Genomic DNA, 17,799 nt, shown 5'->3' on the forward strand with positions numbered 1-17,799 from the left:
AGTGCATGATTGGCACTTAATTCTGCTGGCCTTCCCAAAAGGAGTCAACATGCAGCTCTCACAAGTGAGACTTCCGTCGCATCCATTATCACCCTGTCTGTGTTTGTTTTCAATGCATTCCAGATTGCTTTCATATACTGTAGATAAAGTTTTGTTTATCCATTAAATAGAGGGGCACATTGCATTAGAAACACTGGCTGGAATCTGATGGAGGTGATAGTAGTCTTAATCTCCAGCTGGGAATAAAATGGCAGGAGCCTGTCATCACCTCTTGCTCCATGCAGACACTCAATAGCGGGCCTTACCTTGGGATCCAGGACTCCAGGAACGGCTCCTACCCACCAATAGCTGCCAGCCAATCAGAGACTAGCATAATGTGATGGTGGAATGGGTGTGGCTGGGGAGAGAGTTTGGCAGCAAGGATGGGGTGGGGTATGGTGGTGGGTGATTCTCAGCGGGTACCCCAACTCCCCCAATGCTGGCTTCCTCAATCAGACTCTTAGTACTTTTGAATGAGGGGCCCCCATCACAGGAGACCATAAGCAAGCCCACATAGCAAGCCTCTCTGCCTCGGCCTGCAATTGATTTAAACTAACAGTGATGGGATGAGATTCTTAAGAGGGCATTAATTGGGCCTTTTCACCATGGATTTAATTGGGGTGGAGGTGGGAAGATGGTGGGGACCCATCCACCTTCCTCCTGCCTGATTAACAATCATATTCACATTGGTACCGGAAGTGAAAGTTACAGCTAAAATCATTTCGGCTAGTTGAGAAATAGCCTTAAAATTTCCAGAAGGTTCATGTATAATTGAACTACCTTGTAGATGCATGACAAATTAACTCGATTAACTAATTAACTGGGCGGCACGGTAGCACAGTGGTTGACACTGTTGCTTCACAGCGCCAAGGTCCCAGGTTCGCTTCCTGGCTTGGGTCACTGTATGTGTGGAGTCTGCACATTCTCCCCGTGTCCTCCGGTTTCCTCCGGATGCTCTGATTTCCTCCCACAAGTCCCGAAAAACGTGCTTGTTAGGTAATTTGGACATTCTGAATTCTCCCTCCGTGTACCCCAACAGGCGCCGGAATGTGGCGACGAGGGGCTTTTCGCGGTAACTTAATTGCAGTGTAAATGTAAGCCCACTTGTGACAATAAAGCTTTTTATTAAAAGATTACTATTATTATTAGATCACTTGAGGCAATAATACGTTTTTGTATAGTAGAACCAGGGGCAGGATTCTCCCCTACCCGGTGGGGAGGGGGTCCCGGCGTGATGGAGTGGCGTGAACCACTCCGGCGTCGGGCCACCCCAAAGGTGCGGAGGTCTCCGCACCTTTAGGGGCCAAGCCCTTACATTGAGGGGCTAGGCCCGCGCCGGAGTGGTTGGCGCTCCGCCGGCCAGTGGGAACGGCCTTTGGCGCCACGCCAGCCGGGGCCAAAGGGACTTCGCCAGCCGGTGCAAGTCCGCGCATGCGCCAGAGCGTCAGAGGCTGCTGACGCCATCCCCCCGCATGCGCAGGGGAGGGGGTCACTTCCGCCTCCGCCATGGTGAAGACTATGGCGAAGGCGGAAGGAAAAGAGTGCCCCCACGGCACAGGCTTGCCCGCCTATCGGCGGGCCCCGATCGCGGGCTAGGCCAGATCGTCCCGCCCCCCCCCCAGGACCCCGGAGCCCACCCGCGCGGCCTGGTCCCGCCAGTAAGGTAGGTGGTTTGATACACGCCGGCGGGAGAGGCATGACAGCAGCGGGACTTTGGCCCATCGCGGGCCGGAGAATTGCCGGGGGGGGGGGGGGGGGGCCGCCAACAGGCGAATCTCTGGTGCCGGAGACTTCGGGACACGGCGGGGGCGGGATTGACGCCGCCCCCCGCGATTCTCCGACCCGGCGAGGGGTCGCAGAATCCCACCAAAGGTTGCAAATTAAGAAATTATTGTGTGAATGGAGCAAGATTGTATGCTGTGCAATGTATTAGGTGTTTCTTTCATGTTTAATATTATATATATTTCTCTGTTAAAATGTTCAAAGTGCAAGTCTTTGATATTCTTTGTCCAAAATTAAATTTATTAAAGAGCCAGAAGTTCCCGAGTTTCTTCCTGAAGAAGCAAAACCAGTTGTACGAAAAGAGAAGGTTGCTCCCAAAAAAGGTACAAAGGAAGTCACATGCTTTATATCAGCATTGTCTTTTGATAAATAGAGCTTCCATTTGTCATGATCTTGCAAAATATTTCTCTTTTAGAGGCTTCAAATTGCTGGTGCTTGCTACTTGTTTAATCTTATTTCATGGTAACTGTTGTTTCAATTGTTTGCTCATGTATTTGTGCCATTCTATTACTGTATTGTGCAGTTCTTCTGCCAGAGCAAGAATTAATTTTGATGCTGTCTTCATTCTTAGCTCAGCATTCAAATGCAGAGGATGAGAAATTTAGTTCCTTAGTGCCTGGTTTTTTGGCACGATCAGTGCAATTTCGCTTCCAAAATGGCATCCGCACCATTTTGTTGAGTGCATGAGAGCAAACACATATGTGCGTCTGTGAAAGTTTGTAAACATCAGTCAGCATGTAACATTGATTTGACATAAGAGTTGCCAATGTGGAATGGAACAGTCCAGCCAACAACCTCTCTTAAGCTCACACTGAGTAGGCATTAGGTATCGAGAAAGAGACGCCTCCCTCTAATACATGGTTAAGGGATCAGCAACTACTTATAGGTTAGTTGCTGATTGATTTCTACTGGCTGTACGACAGTTGCCGAAGGGTTTGAGCAGTTTCCAGACTTGTTGAAGAACTTGGTCCTGAGGTAAGGATTCTTCACAAACCACTTGATCTGAATTATGGGTGCAGCAGTTTGCATCTTGAACTACATATCAGCATAACAAGGCGATCGAATGGAGGATCTCAGAGCAGAACAAGCTGCTGAAAGTGAGAGAAATAGAGAGGAAGAAAGGCTCTCAACAGGAGCATGAGGAACTTCAATGATGAACAGTATGTCAGATGTGTCTATTTCACTAAGGACGTCTTCTCTGAAAGCCACAACTGCAGAATCAGAACAGTACGATGATGACACTGACAGTGTCTGTGAAGGTGACTGTGGCCTTCGACCTTCTGAGTTAGCTGTGACAGCATCACAGACTAATGTCCATATTGCACCAGCATTTATATGGGTAATGATAGCTAAACCAGACATGACCTGCTGAGATGGTAGTCCTGATAATGGAGATGTTTAAGTGGAAAGAATCTAAAGGTGGATCTTGAAGATTTCAAGTGATGGGGCTGTGGAATTTCCCTTGACAGCTTGTTCCAGTGTGGGATTGCCCTCTGAAAGAAAGATAATTGATACATGGTCTTGGAAACAACTGGGGCGGGATTCTGCCCCACCCGGCAAGGCGGGCCGTACTGGTTCCGAGGAGTAGCGTGAACCATTCCGGTGTTGGGCCACCCTTCAGGGGCTAGGCTGGTGGCGGCGGGGTTGGCGCCGCACCAGCTGGCATGCAAGGTCTTGGAACTGCGCCTACTGGTGCCGAAGGGCCTCCGCCTGCTGGCGCAGGTTGCCGCATGTGCAGGAGCACCAGCGTGTGCTGGCGTCATCCCAGCGCATGCGCAGGGGGGTTCTTCTCCGCGCCGGCCACGGCAGAAGTTGACAGCAGCCGGCGCGGAGGGAAAGAGTGCCCCCACGGCACAGGCCCGCCCGCAGATCGGTGGGCCCCAATCGCAGGGCATGCCACCATATGGCCCTCCCCAGGGCCAGATCCCCCCGCGCCCCTCCAAGGACTCTGCAGGCCACACGTAGAGCCATGTCGTGCCGGTACGGACCTGGTTTGATTTACGCCGGCGGGAACTGCCGAAAAAGGGCGGCCACTCGGCGCGGCGCGATTTCCGCTCCCGCCAAAACCCCGGCAGGGGCTCTGGGAATCCTGGTCTTTGTATGTTATGTGGGTGGCCACCTCATGTTTTATCATCGTTTGAGGGTATCACTTGTTTCTGTCAATTCCCACCAGTCCATTCCATATTTTGTAGAATATGACAAGTCTATTATTCTCCCTCCTTGGTGGAGATGGATTTTTTTGTATCTTGTTCCTTCTAGGCTGAAACAGGCGGTATTTGCATGATCTCCCATTTTGACACAACTTCTAGTAGCCTGGCAGCAGTCATGATTTCTATATTCTGTGGCAGTTTGCTGCACCATCTTCATTGTGTCACCATAACAAAACAGAGCATGACTATATTTCCTGGCAGACCTGCCAATGCACCAAGAATTTCATTGCACATAGCCACCATCCTTCTTCTGAACAACCCACCAAAGTCTTTATCTGAGTCCTCTGCAGCAGAGCTTTTGTGAGACCTCACTCTGGCGAATTGGCACCAATGCTTCCCTTGTCCCCTCTCCAGGCTATAGGCCACTTGTGCCTGGTGTCTCACCATGTGAAGATCTTTTCTTCATTCATGCATGGGATGTGGGCATCGCTGGATAGACCTACATTTGTTGCCGATCCCTAATTGCCCTTGAGAACGTGGTGATGAATGCCTTATTGAACCGCTGTAATCCATGTGGTGTGAGCACACCCATATTGCAGTTATTGGAGGGATTTCCATGATTTTCGCCCAGCGCCAATGAAGAATGATAGGCGACATGAAGGGAAAATTACTAGTGGTGGTGTTTGCACGTATCTGCTGCCCTTATCTTTTTAGAATGTAGTGGTTGTGGATTTGGAAGGTGCTGTTTCAGGAGCCATGGAGAGTTCCTGCAGTGCATCTTGTATATGGTATACACTACTACCACTGTGCGTCGGTGACGGAGAGAGGTAATATTAGTGGATGGGGTGTCAATTGAGCAAGCTGCTTCATCCTAAATAGTGCAGTGCTTCTTGAGTGTTGTTTGAACCGCACTCATCCAAGCCAGTAGAGAGTGCTCCATCACACTCCTGACTTGTGCCTGTGTTGATGGTGGTCAGGCGTTGAGGAGGCAGGCAGTGAGTTATTCACCACAGGATTCCTAGCCTCTAACTGCTCTTGTAACCACAGTATTTATATGGCTTGTCCAGTTCAGTTTCTGGTCAATAGTAACCCCCCAGGATGTTGATAGTGGAAGATTCAGTGATGATAATGCCATTGAATATCAAGTGATGATGGTTAGATTCTTTCGTGTTGGAGAAGGACATTGCCTTGCGCTTAAGTGTAGTCATGCTGTGGAGACGCGGTGTTGGACTGGGGTGAGCACAGTAAGAAGTCTTATAACACCAGGTTAAAGTCCAACATGTTTGTTTCGAATCACTAGCTTTCAGAGCACTGCTCTTTCCTCACGTGAAACACCTGAGGAACTCCTGTAGTAATGACCTGGAACTGAGTTGGTTGACCTCCAATCACTACAACCATCATTTCTTGTGCCAGGTTTGACTTAACCAGTGGGGGGCTTTCCCTCTGATTCCCATTGACTCCAATTTTTCTAGGGCTCCTGGATGTCACATTCGGTCTGATGATGTTAACGGCAGTCACTCTCCCCTCACCTCTGGATTCAGCTCTTTCATCCATGATTGAACCAAGGCTGCAATGGGGTCTTGAGCTGAGTGACCTGGCAGAACCCAAACTGAGTGAGCACGCTGTTGTTAATCAAGTGCCACTTGACAACACTGTTGATTGCCCCATCTGTCACTTTACTGAAAATCAAGCGTAGAATGATGGGGCAATAATTGGCTGGGTTGGATTTGTCCTGCTTTGTGTGCACTGGACATACCCGGGCAATTTACCTCATTGCCACGTAGATGCCAGTGTTGGCTGTACTGAAACAGTTTGGCTAGGGCGCACAACAAGTTCTGAAGCACAAGGGTCACGATTCTCCGCTCCTCACGCCGGGTGGGAGAATCGCAGGAGGGCTGGGCGACTCACGACACGCCCCCCTGGCACCCTCCCCGCAATTCTCCCACCCCCCGCTCGGAAGAATCGCTGCCTGCCGTGCGTGACGGCGGCAACCACACCTGGTCGCTGCCGTCGTGAACATAGCGCCAAAAGCTGGTTTGAAGCTGGTGGGGGGCGGAGATGGGAGTGAGCACCACGGCCGTGCTCGGGGGGTGGGGGGGGGGGGGGGGGCTGGCCCGCGATCGGTGCCCACTCTTTCCCCTCCACTGCCCCGCAACATCATGCCGCCACGTCTTGCGGGGCAGCGGAGGGGAAGACAGCAACCGCGCATGCACGGGTTTGAGCCGTGAGCCGTCGTGACGTCAGCCGCGCATGCGCGGGTTGACGCCGGCCCGGCGGCCGAGAGTTATTGAAGGCCGCTCCTAGCCCCCCGGGTGGGGGTAAGTAAGGTGAGAGGAGCGGCCTCCGAGGCCGTCGTGAAACTCGGCCGAGTTCACGACGGCCTTCCCGATTTATCGCGGGAGCGGAGAATTCCGCCCAAGTTTTCGACACTATTAATGGAATGTTGTCAGGGCCCATAATCTTTGCAGTATCCAGTGCCTTCAGCCATTTTCTGATATCATGTAGAGTAAATCGAATTGACTGAATACCGTGAGAGGCCGAGATGAATCATCCACTGCACCCTTCTAACTGAGGATTATTGCGAATGCTTCAGCCTTATCTTTCGCACAGATGCTGGGCTCTCCATCATTGAGGATGGGGATATTTTTAGAGCGTTCTGCTCCAGTCAGTTGACGAATTGTCCACCACCATTCACGATTTGGATGTGGCAGGGCTGCTGAACTTATCATTGTCTGTCGCGTGCTTTATGTGATTTTCATGAGCTGTTTAAATAAATGTAATTTTTGTTCTTGATAAAGCTTTTGCTAAATATAAAACATATTCCTAAAATGCCAGATGTTGCTGTAAAACCTGCTCCTCAAGAACCAGTTCCAGTTCAAAGGATAGAGGAAATTACTCCAGTAAAAGGTACAAAAATTCTTGATTTTATATAAGTATTTGCCCATATGATATGGTAGTTTTTTGTTGCCAGGAAAGGTGACACTTTTGACTTCTTTTCATGATGTTTCAAGGAAACATTTACTGCCTGTTGTGCAAAAAAACCCTAATTCTCAACTATTTGTTGTAAATGTGTTTCAATGTTGTGAGCGTTGTTCTTGCGTACATATAAATTATAAATATTGTGATAGCATTAACATTCCTTAATAATTTGATAATACATAGATTAAATTCGAGTGAATCTTTTCTTTTGGAAAATTCTGAACTCAATTCTCACTGAAGAAATTGTGATGACGATATTGGAAAAAGGAAATAACCATATTCAGTAAAACGTTTGATAATATTCCATCAAATTTGGATTATTGGTTATTAAAATTCTCATTGGCATTGCATTACGTGCATAAGTACCAGTAGTAGGTGAAGCTTTACAGATATGTTATTGTTGCTAGAGAGATTGTCATGTGTTGTCCTGTTTGGTGTTATGATGCATTCTGTATATTTTCTTCATTTATTCAAATCTTTAAACAATTAATGTTCTTTTAAAGTGCAAGAGATTCCTACAAAAGCAGTCACTGAAGAAGCAAAACCAGTTATTATTTCAACGAAAAAGGAGGTTACTCCTCCATTCAAAGGTATATTATTACCTTGAAGGATTTTGTGCAAACTTCATTCATATGAAAATTAATATCAATTTCATCATATCAGAATGCAAGCATGGTTTTTCTTCATGATCATCTTGTATGTTCTAATCAGAATCCTGTTGTTGATGATGCTTATCGTGGCACTTAATTTTATTTTATGCTACGTTTAATTTTGTGAGCTGTGTTTATGTGTATTGCTCATTTTTGTTGCATTAAGTATTTTGTTTGTGCTTTCACATAATAAATAATCTGGGATACTTGGATCAATGGAGGGTTGATTCTATCTATATTGTTATATCATCAATTTAAAGTCTGTGGTTTTTATTATTTAAGTTCATGGTTCTCTATTGAAATTGTGCAATTGCCACAGCAAGATTTTAGGATTTATCAAATATTTGACAGTTATTTAAAGAGAAAAAACATAATTTTTAAAATATTTGATTGCGTGCTTCCTGTTTACCACTAGAGTTATTGTCATTTATTCATTAGTAGCATCAGTTGACAAAATTAATAATTTGGATAAGGAATATCTTCTTCCAACAAATAAAATGCTAAGCAGCAAGTTCAAACCAAATGGATACTCCTATTGGATAGTCTCCATTTCTCCATCCTCACTAGCAGCAGTAGTGGGGCGGACTCCCGACGGAGAATCCAGCCCCCAATTTCAGCCCCTCGACGAGTCAGCTGGTTTAGTGATGGTGAAGTTGAACAATGCCACAATTTTTTTTGCCATCCCCTGTTTAGATATGACGAGGAGATTCCCTGCTCATATTTCAGAATTAGGTTTGATTCTGTTATAAGAAGAGTGGAAGTGATAGGAGGAGAGGCAAATGTGGCCACGAAGGACAAATAATTGTAAGGATTGTAACAGATTTTGAGTGATGCAGAAAAGAGATGAAGTTAAGTCTTCCCTGCTGTCTTGTGGATAACTGTGGCAAGTGGAGAAGGGAAGGATTTTTTGAATTGGGGTAACGATAGAGTGATCTGGTTCACGCTGGCGGGATCTTCTGGTCCTGCCAACGGCGCACCCCCACGTTGTGGGGTGCATTCAATGAGAAATACATTGACAGCGGTGGGATCAGATGATTCTGCTGCCAAACATCAGCCGGCCAACTGCCACCACCAGGAAACACCCTGCGAGGAGGCCAAAGAATCTCACCCAGAGTTCTGCCAGACTGTGCAGAAAATATGCGCTGTGAAGTTTGTCATTGCAAGTGAAATCATTCAGTTTACTTGTGTATTGCAATGAGTTCCTGGCAATAATAGTTAATGCATTGACATATTATACCACTTTTTACATGTTCATTCATTAATTTGCCTTTGCACCCACCAACCATCAAGGGATTGAGGACTTTGGGTGGAATTCTCCCATCCGGGACTGAGTTCCGTGATAGGGTCATGGGAGAATTACGCCCCCTTGTTTCTATTCTGAATGTCCACCTGCTGCTTCACAGATATATCTAAAATCTTTAGGTCCTGTGTGAAAGCTTCTTGTCCCCGGACATAGAATCATAGAATTTACAGTGCCCATTCGGCCTATCGAGTCTGCACTGGAAAGAGCACCCTACTCAAACACACCTTCACCCTATCTCGTAACCCAGCAACCCCATCTCACCCAAGGGAAATTTAGCATGGCCAATCCACCTAACCCACTCATCTTTGGACTGTGGGAGGAAACCGGAGTACCCGGAGGAAACCCACGCATACACGGGGAGAACGTGCAGACTCTGCACAGACAGTGACCCAAGCCAGGAATTGAACCCGGGACCCTGGAGCTGTGAAGCAACTGTGCTCACCACTGTGCTTCCGTGCTGCCCATCTTGCAGCTTCAGATTGTTGCTTCCCAGCTATGGTCACAAGAAAAGCATAACCCTTGTAAGCCTTTAAGAAGCTGCCACAGGATTTGATTTCTCACCTTCTAATCAAAAAGCTGCCTATATGCTCGCACTTCACTTGCTCATGCAAATTAAGGATGATTGGAAGTTGGGTAGGCCCCCCCACTAATTTATTGTTTGTGGCTTTCACCATGCTCACAGCTGATAAGAGACTAAAACCAAACTTAATGTCTCCATTAGTTGCGTGTAGTTAAGCTGTTGTCAAAATGCACAGATTTATTATCTTTCTGATCTTTGGCTTGCATGATACATCGGACAACAAGCTACTTTTTTAAAACCATGCTTTTTTTTAAAGTGACAGAGGTTGCTCAGGAGCCAATTGTTGAAGATGTTAAACCAACTTTTGTACCAAGAAAAGAAAAAGTTCCTCCAGCAAAAGGTACAAGATCGCTCAGGATCCTAACACCAACATTATGTGTACATCATGCAGCAGTTTGTTGTCTCCATTACAATAGAATTGATAGCTACTTTCCATGCTTGGCACTTCAGGCTGAATCAAAGCAACATCTTTCAGGTTTAAATCAGTGCAATTCCGCTTTCTGTATATATTCATGGATTTGTACTGTTCTGCTGCAGTGCAGTGATGTTAAAACACAGAAGTTTTTGTTGTTTAGGTTTCTTTGACTTAAGCAACTAGCAATATAATACTTTTATTACAATGCTTAGATAAAACTGGTATCGAACAATGGGGTGAATGGAAAAGTTAATATCACCTATTTGAAAACAAATTCACTATTTAAGATAATTTTAAAATCAGCTTATATTGGAACATGGATCATTTGATTTGAAAAAAATATAAACACACAGTCAAATTAAGTTGTTTATAATTTGTAACGGCGGCAAATAAATATTTTAATGATTGCATCAGTGTAACCAGACCATCAGTATTACCCGCCATTTATTTTTAAAACTGCAGTCAGGTCTCTGTCACAATTCAGGACAACTTGGTTATTTTTTCATAAAAGTTATTTAGGAAAAATAGCTATATTTAATGTTAGGCTTGTAAAGGAATAGTGCATTCCGGGAAGTTTATAAAAAATGGTCAGAATAAAAGATAGTTAAGGTGCTAATGAGCTAGCTTAGATTTTGTTTCAATGTGTACTGTAAATAATAAATGTAACACTTCTTCACTGTCCATGTCTCAATAAGTGTTTGCTTGCAGTGTTTGAAATAGTTAACATGCAACGGATATCTTGGTGATTTAGTGTTTGTTTGTTATTGCAAGGGAAGCTATCACTTTACGTCAGCATTGTCTGCTGTGTGTTCGTATCATAATTTCTTGCATAAATTTTTTTCAAGTACCAGAAGTTCCTAAGAAACCAATTCCTGAAGAAATTAAAGTCATTAGTGAGCCAAGAGAAGAGTTTGTTCCAGCTGAAGGTAAAAATGAATACATAGAAGATTTTATATCAACATTCTTCATACATCATACCATCTCTTGTTCTCACCATTACGACCATTTTCAAATCTGCTTCTTATTTAAATGTTGCACGTATTATCCATGTCTGTGTCTTTATGCTGTTCAGTTAGTCTGTTGCAACCTCATATATTGGCCCAAATCTTGCTGGAGTGTGGCATCTTTTGGGGAACTAAATTACTTAGATATTTTCCTGCACTCTTCAACTTATTGATTTCATTTTTTCCTATAAACTGCTGGAAATGCAAGTTGAAAGCATCATGGTTAGGGTAATGGGACATCTGGGACTTAAGTGAAAGGCTGGAGCAACAGTCTATCTTAACCAATGAGATTGGTTTTACACTAACAATCATCATACCATCAAGAGAGTATTTACTCTGTTAAGTTTCAGCCCCAGCTTAATTTGAGTTCAATGTGAAAATTCCAGTAAGTTCTTAAATTATCAAGGCCATTGAGGGCCAGATGTGATTTGTGTGAGGCAAACGGTAGAGCAAGATATAAAAATAACAGCGAGTTATAGCAATTTGTAATTCGTGTCATACTTTTTTATCTGAATTTTCACAGCAACGTCTGTTATGAGCTCAACATTTTTCCAGGAAAATTTGAGCCAATGTGTTTGTGAATTTCTTTATTATTGTTAAAGCAGTAGCTAAATATGTTGAAAATATATCAAATAAATTTGAATTAGATCATGAAACTTCACAATTATCGAGATATTTAATGTAAATGCTACGTAATGAATATAAAACACAATAGTAAAACAATCTATTCAGCATGTATATGTTAGTTACTTTTGTTATGTCTATTTCATGTTATCTATTGTTTTGAACATCTTCAAAGCTATGTAAAACATGTTCTTGGTTGAATTGTGACGGTTAAAAAATATATAATTCTTTCAAGTTCTGGAGATCCCAAAGAAGAGAGTTGTTGAACAAGTGAAACCAATTACTACCAAAAGAAAAGAAGAGGTCGTTGCAACTCCAGGTATAAAATCAAGAAGTTGTCACTTGACTTTATTTTTAGATAGGAAGCAATTTATTATTTCCATTGGGGTGGAAATTATTCTTACAATTTACGGTCATCACATAAGATCTTTTGGCGACCTTGCTTTTTGTAGTTGCTTATTAAAAACAGCATTTGTCTTCTTGCATGAAATTAAGTTGTGGTGTTCTGTTCTGTTGACCGCGCCGAGTCGGAGAATCGACTGGGGACGGTTCGAGAATCGTGCCACGCCGCCCCGATGCCGGCTCGCCGTTTCTCTGGCGCTGATTCTCGGGCGCCCGCATGATCGCCGCTGTGTCGGTCGGGGGCCATTTAAAGCGCCCCCCCCCGCGATTCTCTGGGCCTCGATGGGCCGAGTGATCGCCGAATTCGGCCGAGTCCCGCCGGCGTGGGTTGCGTATAGTCCCACTCAGTGGCCCCTCGGAGTTCTGTCTGCAGGGGCCGTCCTGTTGTGGGGGAGGGGTGATCCGACCCTGAGGGGGGCCTCCAAGGTGGCCTGGCCCTTGATCAGGGCCTACTGATCGGCAGACGGACTAGTTCCATGGGGTCTACATTCCTCTGCGCCAGTCCCTGTAGTGCTCCGCCATATTGCCCTGGGCCAGCGGAGGCAGGAACCCACGCGCATGCGCAAACTTGCGCCGGCCGTGGCGCGCATGCGTGAACTCATGCCGGCCGTGACGTGCATGCACGGACTCGCGCCGGCTTTCAGGTGCTGGAGCAGCTGACACCTCTCTGGCACCGTACTAGCCCCTGAGGAAGGGGTGGATACCTGCCACATGAGGCCTGTTGATGCGAGTGGCTCACACCACCTTTCATGCGGGCGTCAGAACTTGGCTGCTGGATTGGAGAATCCCAGCCATGGTGTTCCAACATATGTTGTAAAATGCAGGAAATATAATTTTAATGTGATATGTTAGCAATTGTCAAATATCCATATTTATAATTTACTGAGGTTTGTGCTGTTTAATTCAAATCATTAAAAATATGAATAATTTTACAGTGATTACATGCCTCCATGTGCCATTGACATTTGGCGATGCTGGGCGGCAATTTCCACCCGTACCTGCCTGCGGGACCTTGTGGTCCCGTTGAAAGCGATCCGTCTGCAGCAGCTTCTCCGGCGGCAGTATGACCGAGTCATGCTAAATGCCGTAGACATCAGCTGGGCCAAGAGATTCCACCGGCAGCCAATGGCAAGCTGCCTTCGCCATCAAATAATCCCGCTCATTGAATCAAATGGATTTTTAATGTGAAACTTACTTAGTTTGTAAAGCCGTTACATTTCGGGCCCCTTAAGACACCCATCTAAATCCCAATATGGCTACTAATTCTCATAAGAGTGCAATAACGCAGATTGCGCTGACAACGTCTCAGAATGAGATGTTCCCCGCCCCACCCCCCACCAGTGACATAATCCGGTTAATACCGAGATTGGGTGTGAACCTTTTCTTCATTCATTTAACTATATTTAAATGTCATTAAATGCCTTTACGCCGCACCTTCCAGTGTGATTTACCTGCCCCTCCCACCCCCCTCCCCAACAGTGTGACGTAATTCCAGCAAGATTCACAATTTTCCAAATCGAAAACCCATCATGATGACAACACTGGGGATGTAGAGGTGCCTGGAGGCCCCGGGGTTGAGGGCCGAGGCTGAGAGAGGGCACTGACAGGGGGCGTTGTCAAGGGGCAGACCCTTCTCAATTGGTTAATGGGGTCTTCCCCTTATGTGGTGGTGGATCAAGAGGGTGCATGCCGGAGCTGAGGGGGGAATTGTTCTCCCGATGGTGAGGGCCGCCCCAAAGCTTGTGGGAAGATCATCTATAGCAATAGGGCTGTGGGGGGAAGTAGCTTGTTGGTGCACATTGCATTTGTAGCACAGTGGTTAGCACTGTTGCTTCACAGCACCAGGGACCCTAGTTCGATTCCCGGCTTGGGTCACTGTGTGCGGAATCTTCATGTTCTCCCTGTGTCTGCGTGTGTTTATTCCGGATCCTCCAGTTTCCACCCACAAGTTCAGAAAGACGTGCCTGTTAGGTGAATTGGACATTCTGAATTCTCCCTCAGTGTAGCAGAACAGGAACCGGAATGTGGCGACTAGGGCATTTTCACAGTAACTTCATTGCAGTGTTAATGTAAGCCTACATGCGACACTAATAAAGATTATTATTATTATTATTATTATTAAAGACACCCCCCATGGACGTCGGGACCCCCTCATTGATCGCTGGCATGTTTTCCCCCACCCCCACCTCATTCGCTGCCATGCCACACCCTTCAGTGTTCACTCACATTAGGATCTCTCAATGAGTCTCCCATCTGGCCCTGTCTCCTAAGGCCCTGCCATGTTCAGGCCCCACCCCCTTCAGGACCTTCCTTCCCTTGGCAGTGCCAACCTGGCAATGCCAGGCTGGGAATATGATGTCCAGGGAATATGACGTCCCCAGAAGATTTGCCGTCAAGCAGATTTTGCATGATTAAGTCAGGTGGGATCCAGGTTACATTGGGAGGACCCGGGGACATTGTGTTCTGGGTTAACTCCAGCGCACATCCCGTTATGGCCCCCTCGCAAGAGTTTCTGTCCAACGGGATTTAGGCTAGGCATAATGGGCCGGAAAATCATCCCTGTATCTAACCTATTTTATCAGTCGATCATGAATTTGAAATATTTATGTTTACTTTGCATGTACTTAGAAAACTTCTCTTTAACTAAATAATTGTAATATTATGAAAAGTAATTTATTCTATTTCTCTATCTTGTACACCTCTTGTCGTAATTTGTTGCTTGCAAGTTCTATGTTAGTTTGGTCTGTTTAAATGTCAACCTATAACTACATATTTTTCAATTAATTCCATCTTAAATTAATAATGTTCTTTAAAGAGCCCGAAATCATTCAGAAGACCATTCCTGAAGAAATTAAACCAGTTTCTGCTCCAAAAAAAGATATTATACCAACTAGAGGTATAAAAAGTTTTTTTATCATCTTGTCAAATGTTGTATTCTGCCTTCAGTTATGATAAATGTTGCCTTTCATTGTCGTCAAATATGTTGAAAGTGTGTTTTCTTTTGGTGCTTCAGTTTCCGCTCCAAAAAAATATATTATACCAACTAGAGGTATAAAAAGTTTTTTTATCATCTTGTCAAATGTTGTATTCTGCCTTCAGTTATGATAAATGTTACCTTTCATTGTCGTCTAATATGTTGAAAGTGTGTTTTCTTTTGGTGCTTCTTGTCAATTAATTAAAATTGTCTGTTTCATGTTTGTTAATGTGTGATAATCTACTATAGTACCATGGCACCCTGTGCGTTGCGAGCCGGGTAGATCCCGGGAACGGTGCCTTCTGGCTTTCAATGGCCACGCTGCGCCATGGCGAGCTGCTTTTCTTGCGCAGCATGTCCGGAGAATCGCGCCCTAAGTGCGGTGGTAGGTGGTTTCAGCACGACTATCCCATTGGCGGGATCCTGCGCCAGAGTCTGTGCTTGAAACCTCATTAGTTCTGCACAAGCGGACTCCCCTCCAACTCCCCTGGCGGCTCTGCAGCTGATTCATCCGTCTAGCCTCAGCTGATGGGTTCAAAGGTTCCGGCATCATATTTAAACAGCAGTCCAACACATTCACATAACCTCTTCAACCCACCTGTCCTCGCCAAATCATGTAGGATGTCAGCAACACAGCGACAAAAGGCTAGCGACCTCAAGAAGAAGTCTGTTCCTTGATTCAACCATAAATTATGAGCCCATAACCTGTGAGGCATCCATGCCCCTGTTGGACCTCCACCCATTGCACTGGAGTCTTTATCCATCCCCTTCCAGTAAATGATGTGGTATCCCTTTAACCTCCTTCTTTGTGAGCTTTTCATGAAACCTTGCCGGGGCCCAGCTTTCCTTACCTCAGTCTTCATTCTGCCTTCCATTGTTCAAATTCTTCATCCACCTCTTTGCCCCTCTGGATGTCATTGTGAGCCCTCGCCTTTCCCCCAGCCCCTTGCACAGCTCTCCTTCCATGTTGCCCTCCTTGTCTTAGCCAGGCCATCCACTCCCCTGGTCTAACTTTGGACCTTAGTTGCGGTGGCTGTATGAGGTCCCCCCCCCCCCCCCCCCCCCCGCACAGTGCTGTCCAGATAGACGCTAGTGTATGGTGCCAGGAGAAGAAGACCCCTGTACTCCCAATCCCAGGTCCAGTGCTGATCTGACTTGGTGACACAGGATGGTCCATAAGCCCAGCAGCACAGCCCTGTTCATGATGACCAGCTTGGCATGGAGATTGAGGACAGGGACCAGTCTGCCCCAAGCAGATTGATGAATAGCGCATCAGGAGCAGCACAGCATTGTGGCAGAAAATTGCTTTGCACTCACCCCAAAGTCTCTAGCTAACTGAGGACTGCCTTGTGCACGCCACTCATTAGCAGTGGGTTTGATATCGGCCTAAATTTCCGCTGGCGTGATGCAAGCTAAAGGCCTGATAGGATGCTGGCAGGCAGCTGCTTTAATGATCATTCATAAGAATCAAATGAATCAAGTGGCATTTGCGCCACTTGCCATCAGGAAGAGCAACCCGTCCGTTGTGCCCGTCCATCACCAAAGTCCGTGGACGTCAAATCTAATTGCAAATCAATGGCCTGCACAGGATGGTCCTCGTTTAGTTGGAGACCTTTGGGTGAGTGCAACAACTTTCTGCCATAGCGCTGCACTGCTCCTGTATGCTCAGTACACCACTCTGCTGGAGCAGCCTGCTCCCTATCCTCTATCTCCATGCTGAACTGGTCTTCATGGACAGCACCGTGCTACTGGACCCATTAACCCTCCTGTGTCACTGAGTTAGATCAGTGCTGCACCTGGTTGGAATAATTCTGCCCATTGCTGATAGATGTTGGTTCATTGATTGAGAAGGGATATAGAAATGACAGTAAACTTGTCTTTTGATTGGAAGAGTCTTGTGTGAGTTTCATCTGTCAACTGTGTTTCGTACCTTAAGTTGTATCTACATTTCTTCATTGTCATATTTAATACATTCTTGAATGAATCTGATCTTAAACAAATGTTCTTTAAAGTACCAGAAATTCGTAAGAAGCCAGTTGTGGAAGAAGTAAAACCAGCCATTATTCCAGAAAAAGAAGAGGTCATTCCAGCTAAAGGTACAAGTATACTCAGTATATTTGGTACACATTTTATTCTTAACTGACATTACAACATACTGATGCCATTATGATTTCAAAAAGATCTGCTTTTTGTGGTCATCTCTTGAACCACAACCTTGCTTTGGTGCTGTTTGTTATCCAGATGTAGACTGTCTATTTCTTCTGGGAGTATATTGTTCTGTTGAAGTGTTGTACATTTGTGCTTTGTGTCACCGTAGGGAAAGGTTTTTGAATGAATTTTGAAGGAAATTTAAACTTGAGTATTTGCATTTGTGCAAAAACTTAAATTTGTAATGAATTCTAATTCAGTTTTACTTAGTTAAACCAGTGTTATATTGCAACATAGAGCTATTATACATAAATATACATAACTTTGAGCCTGTAACTGATCTTCGAAGGACTAAGTTGCTGGTGGCGTACCCCGCCAGCGTTATGGTGTGAGACCCGTCTCTTGAGGTTTTTTTTCTATTTCCTGTACACTGAAAAAGCCACTGTTGCTGTTGATGGCTTCAACATCGCTTTTCCCACCCGCCATTGGACTTTGCCAAATTCTAGAAAAATACCGTCCTTTACTATTCACCTTCTTGACCAAAGATATATTTTGCTCTGTTTTTTGGTGTTGAAGTAAACTTGATAAACTGATAACAATGCAGTACAGTACAGATTTTACTTAACCATACACAGAAGAAATTATGTCAAATTATAACAATGCAAACTCTCTTTATCACAGTTAATGTGCAATTGCCTGAATAGAGTACATGTTCATACAAGTAAATCTTCTGATTTAGAATCATGCAT

The 17,799-nt window shown here is 45.2% G+C and overlaps 1 protein-coding gene across 1 annotated transcript in view; it reads left to right on the forward strand.

Moving 5' to 3' along the window:
• Window positions 1-17,799, forward strand: part of LOC119961858 (titin-like) — a 408,409-nt gene that overhangs the window by 184,764 nt on the left and 205,846 nt on the right. Inside the window, 8 exon segments of the mRNA XM_038789292.1 lie at window positions 2,070-2,144; window positions 6,807-6,878; window positions 7,454-7,540; window positions 9,740-9,823; window positions 10,744-10,824; window positions 11,762-11,845; window positions 14,744-14,824; window positions 16,915-16,998. Of these exon segments, the coding sequence (XP_038645220.1) occupies window positions 2,070-2,144; window positions 6,807-6,878; window positions 7,454-7,540; window positions 9,740-9,823; window positions 10,744-10,824; window positions 11,762-11,845; window positions 14,744-14,824; window positions 16,915-16,998 (648 nt within the window).

Source organism: Scyliorhinus canicula, chromosome 2 (assembly GCF_902713615.1).
Source record: "Scyliorhinus canicula chromosome 2, sScyCan1.1, whole genome shotgun sequence".
Lineage (NCBI taxonomy): Eukaryota > Metazoa > Chordata > Chondrichthyes > Carcharhiniformes > Scyliorhinidae > Scyliorhinus > Scyliorhinus canicula.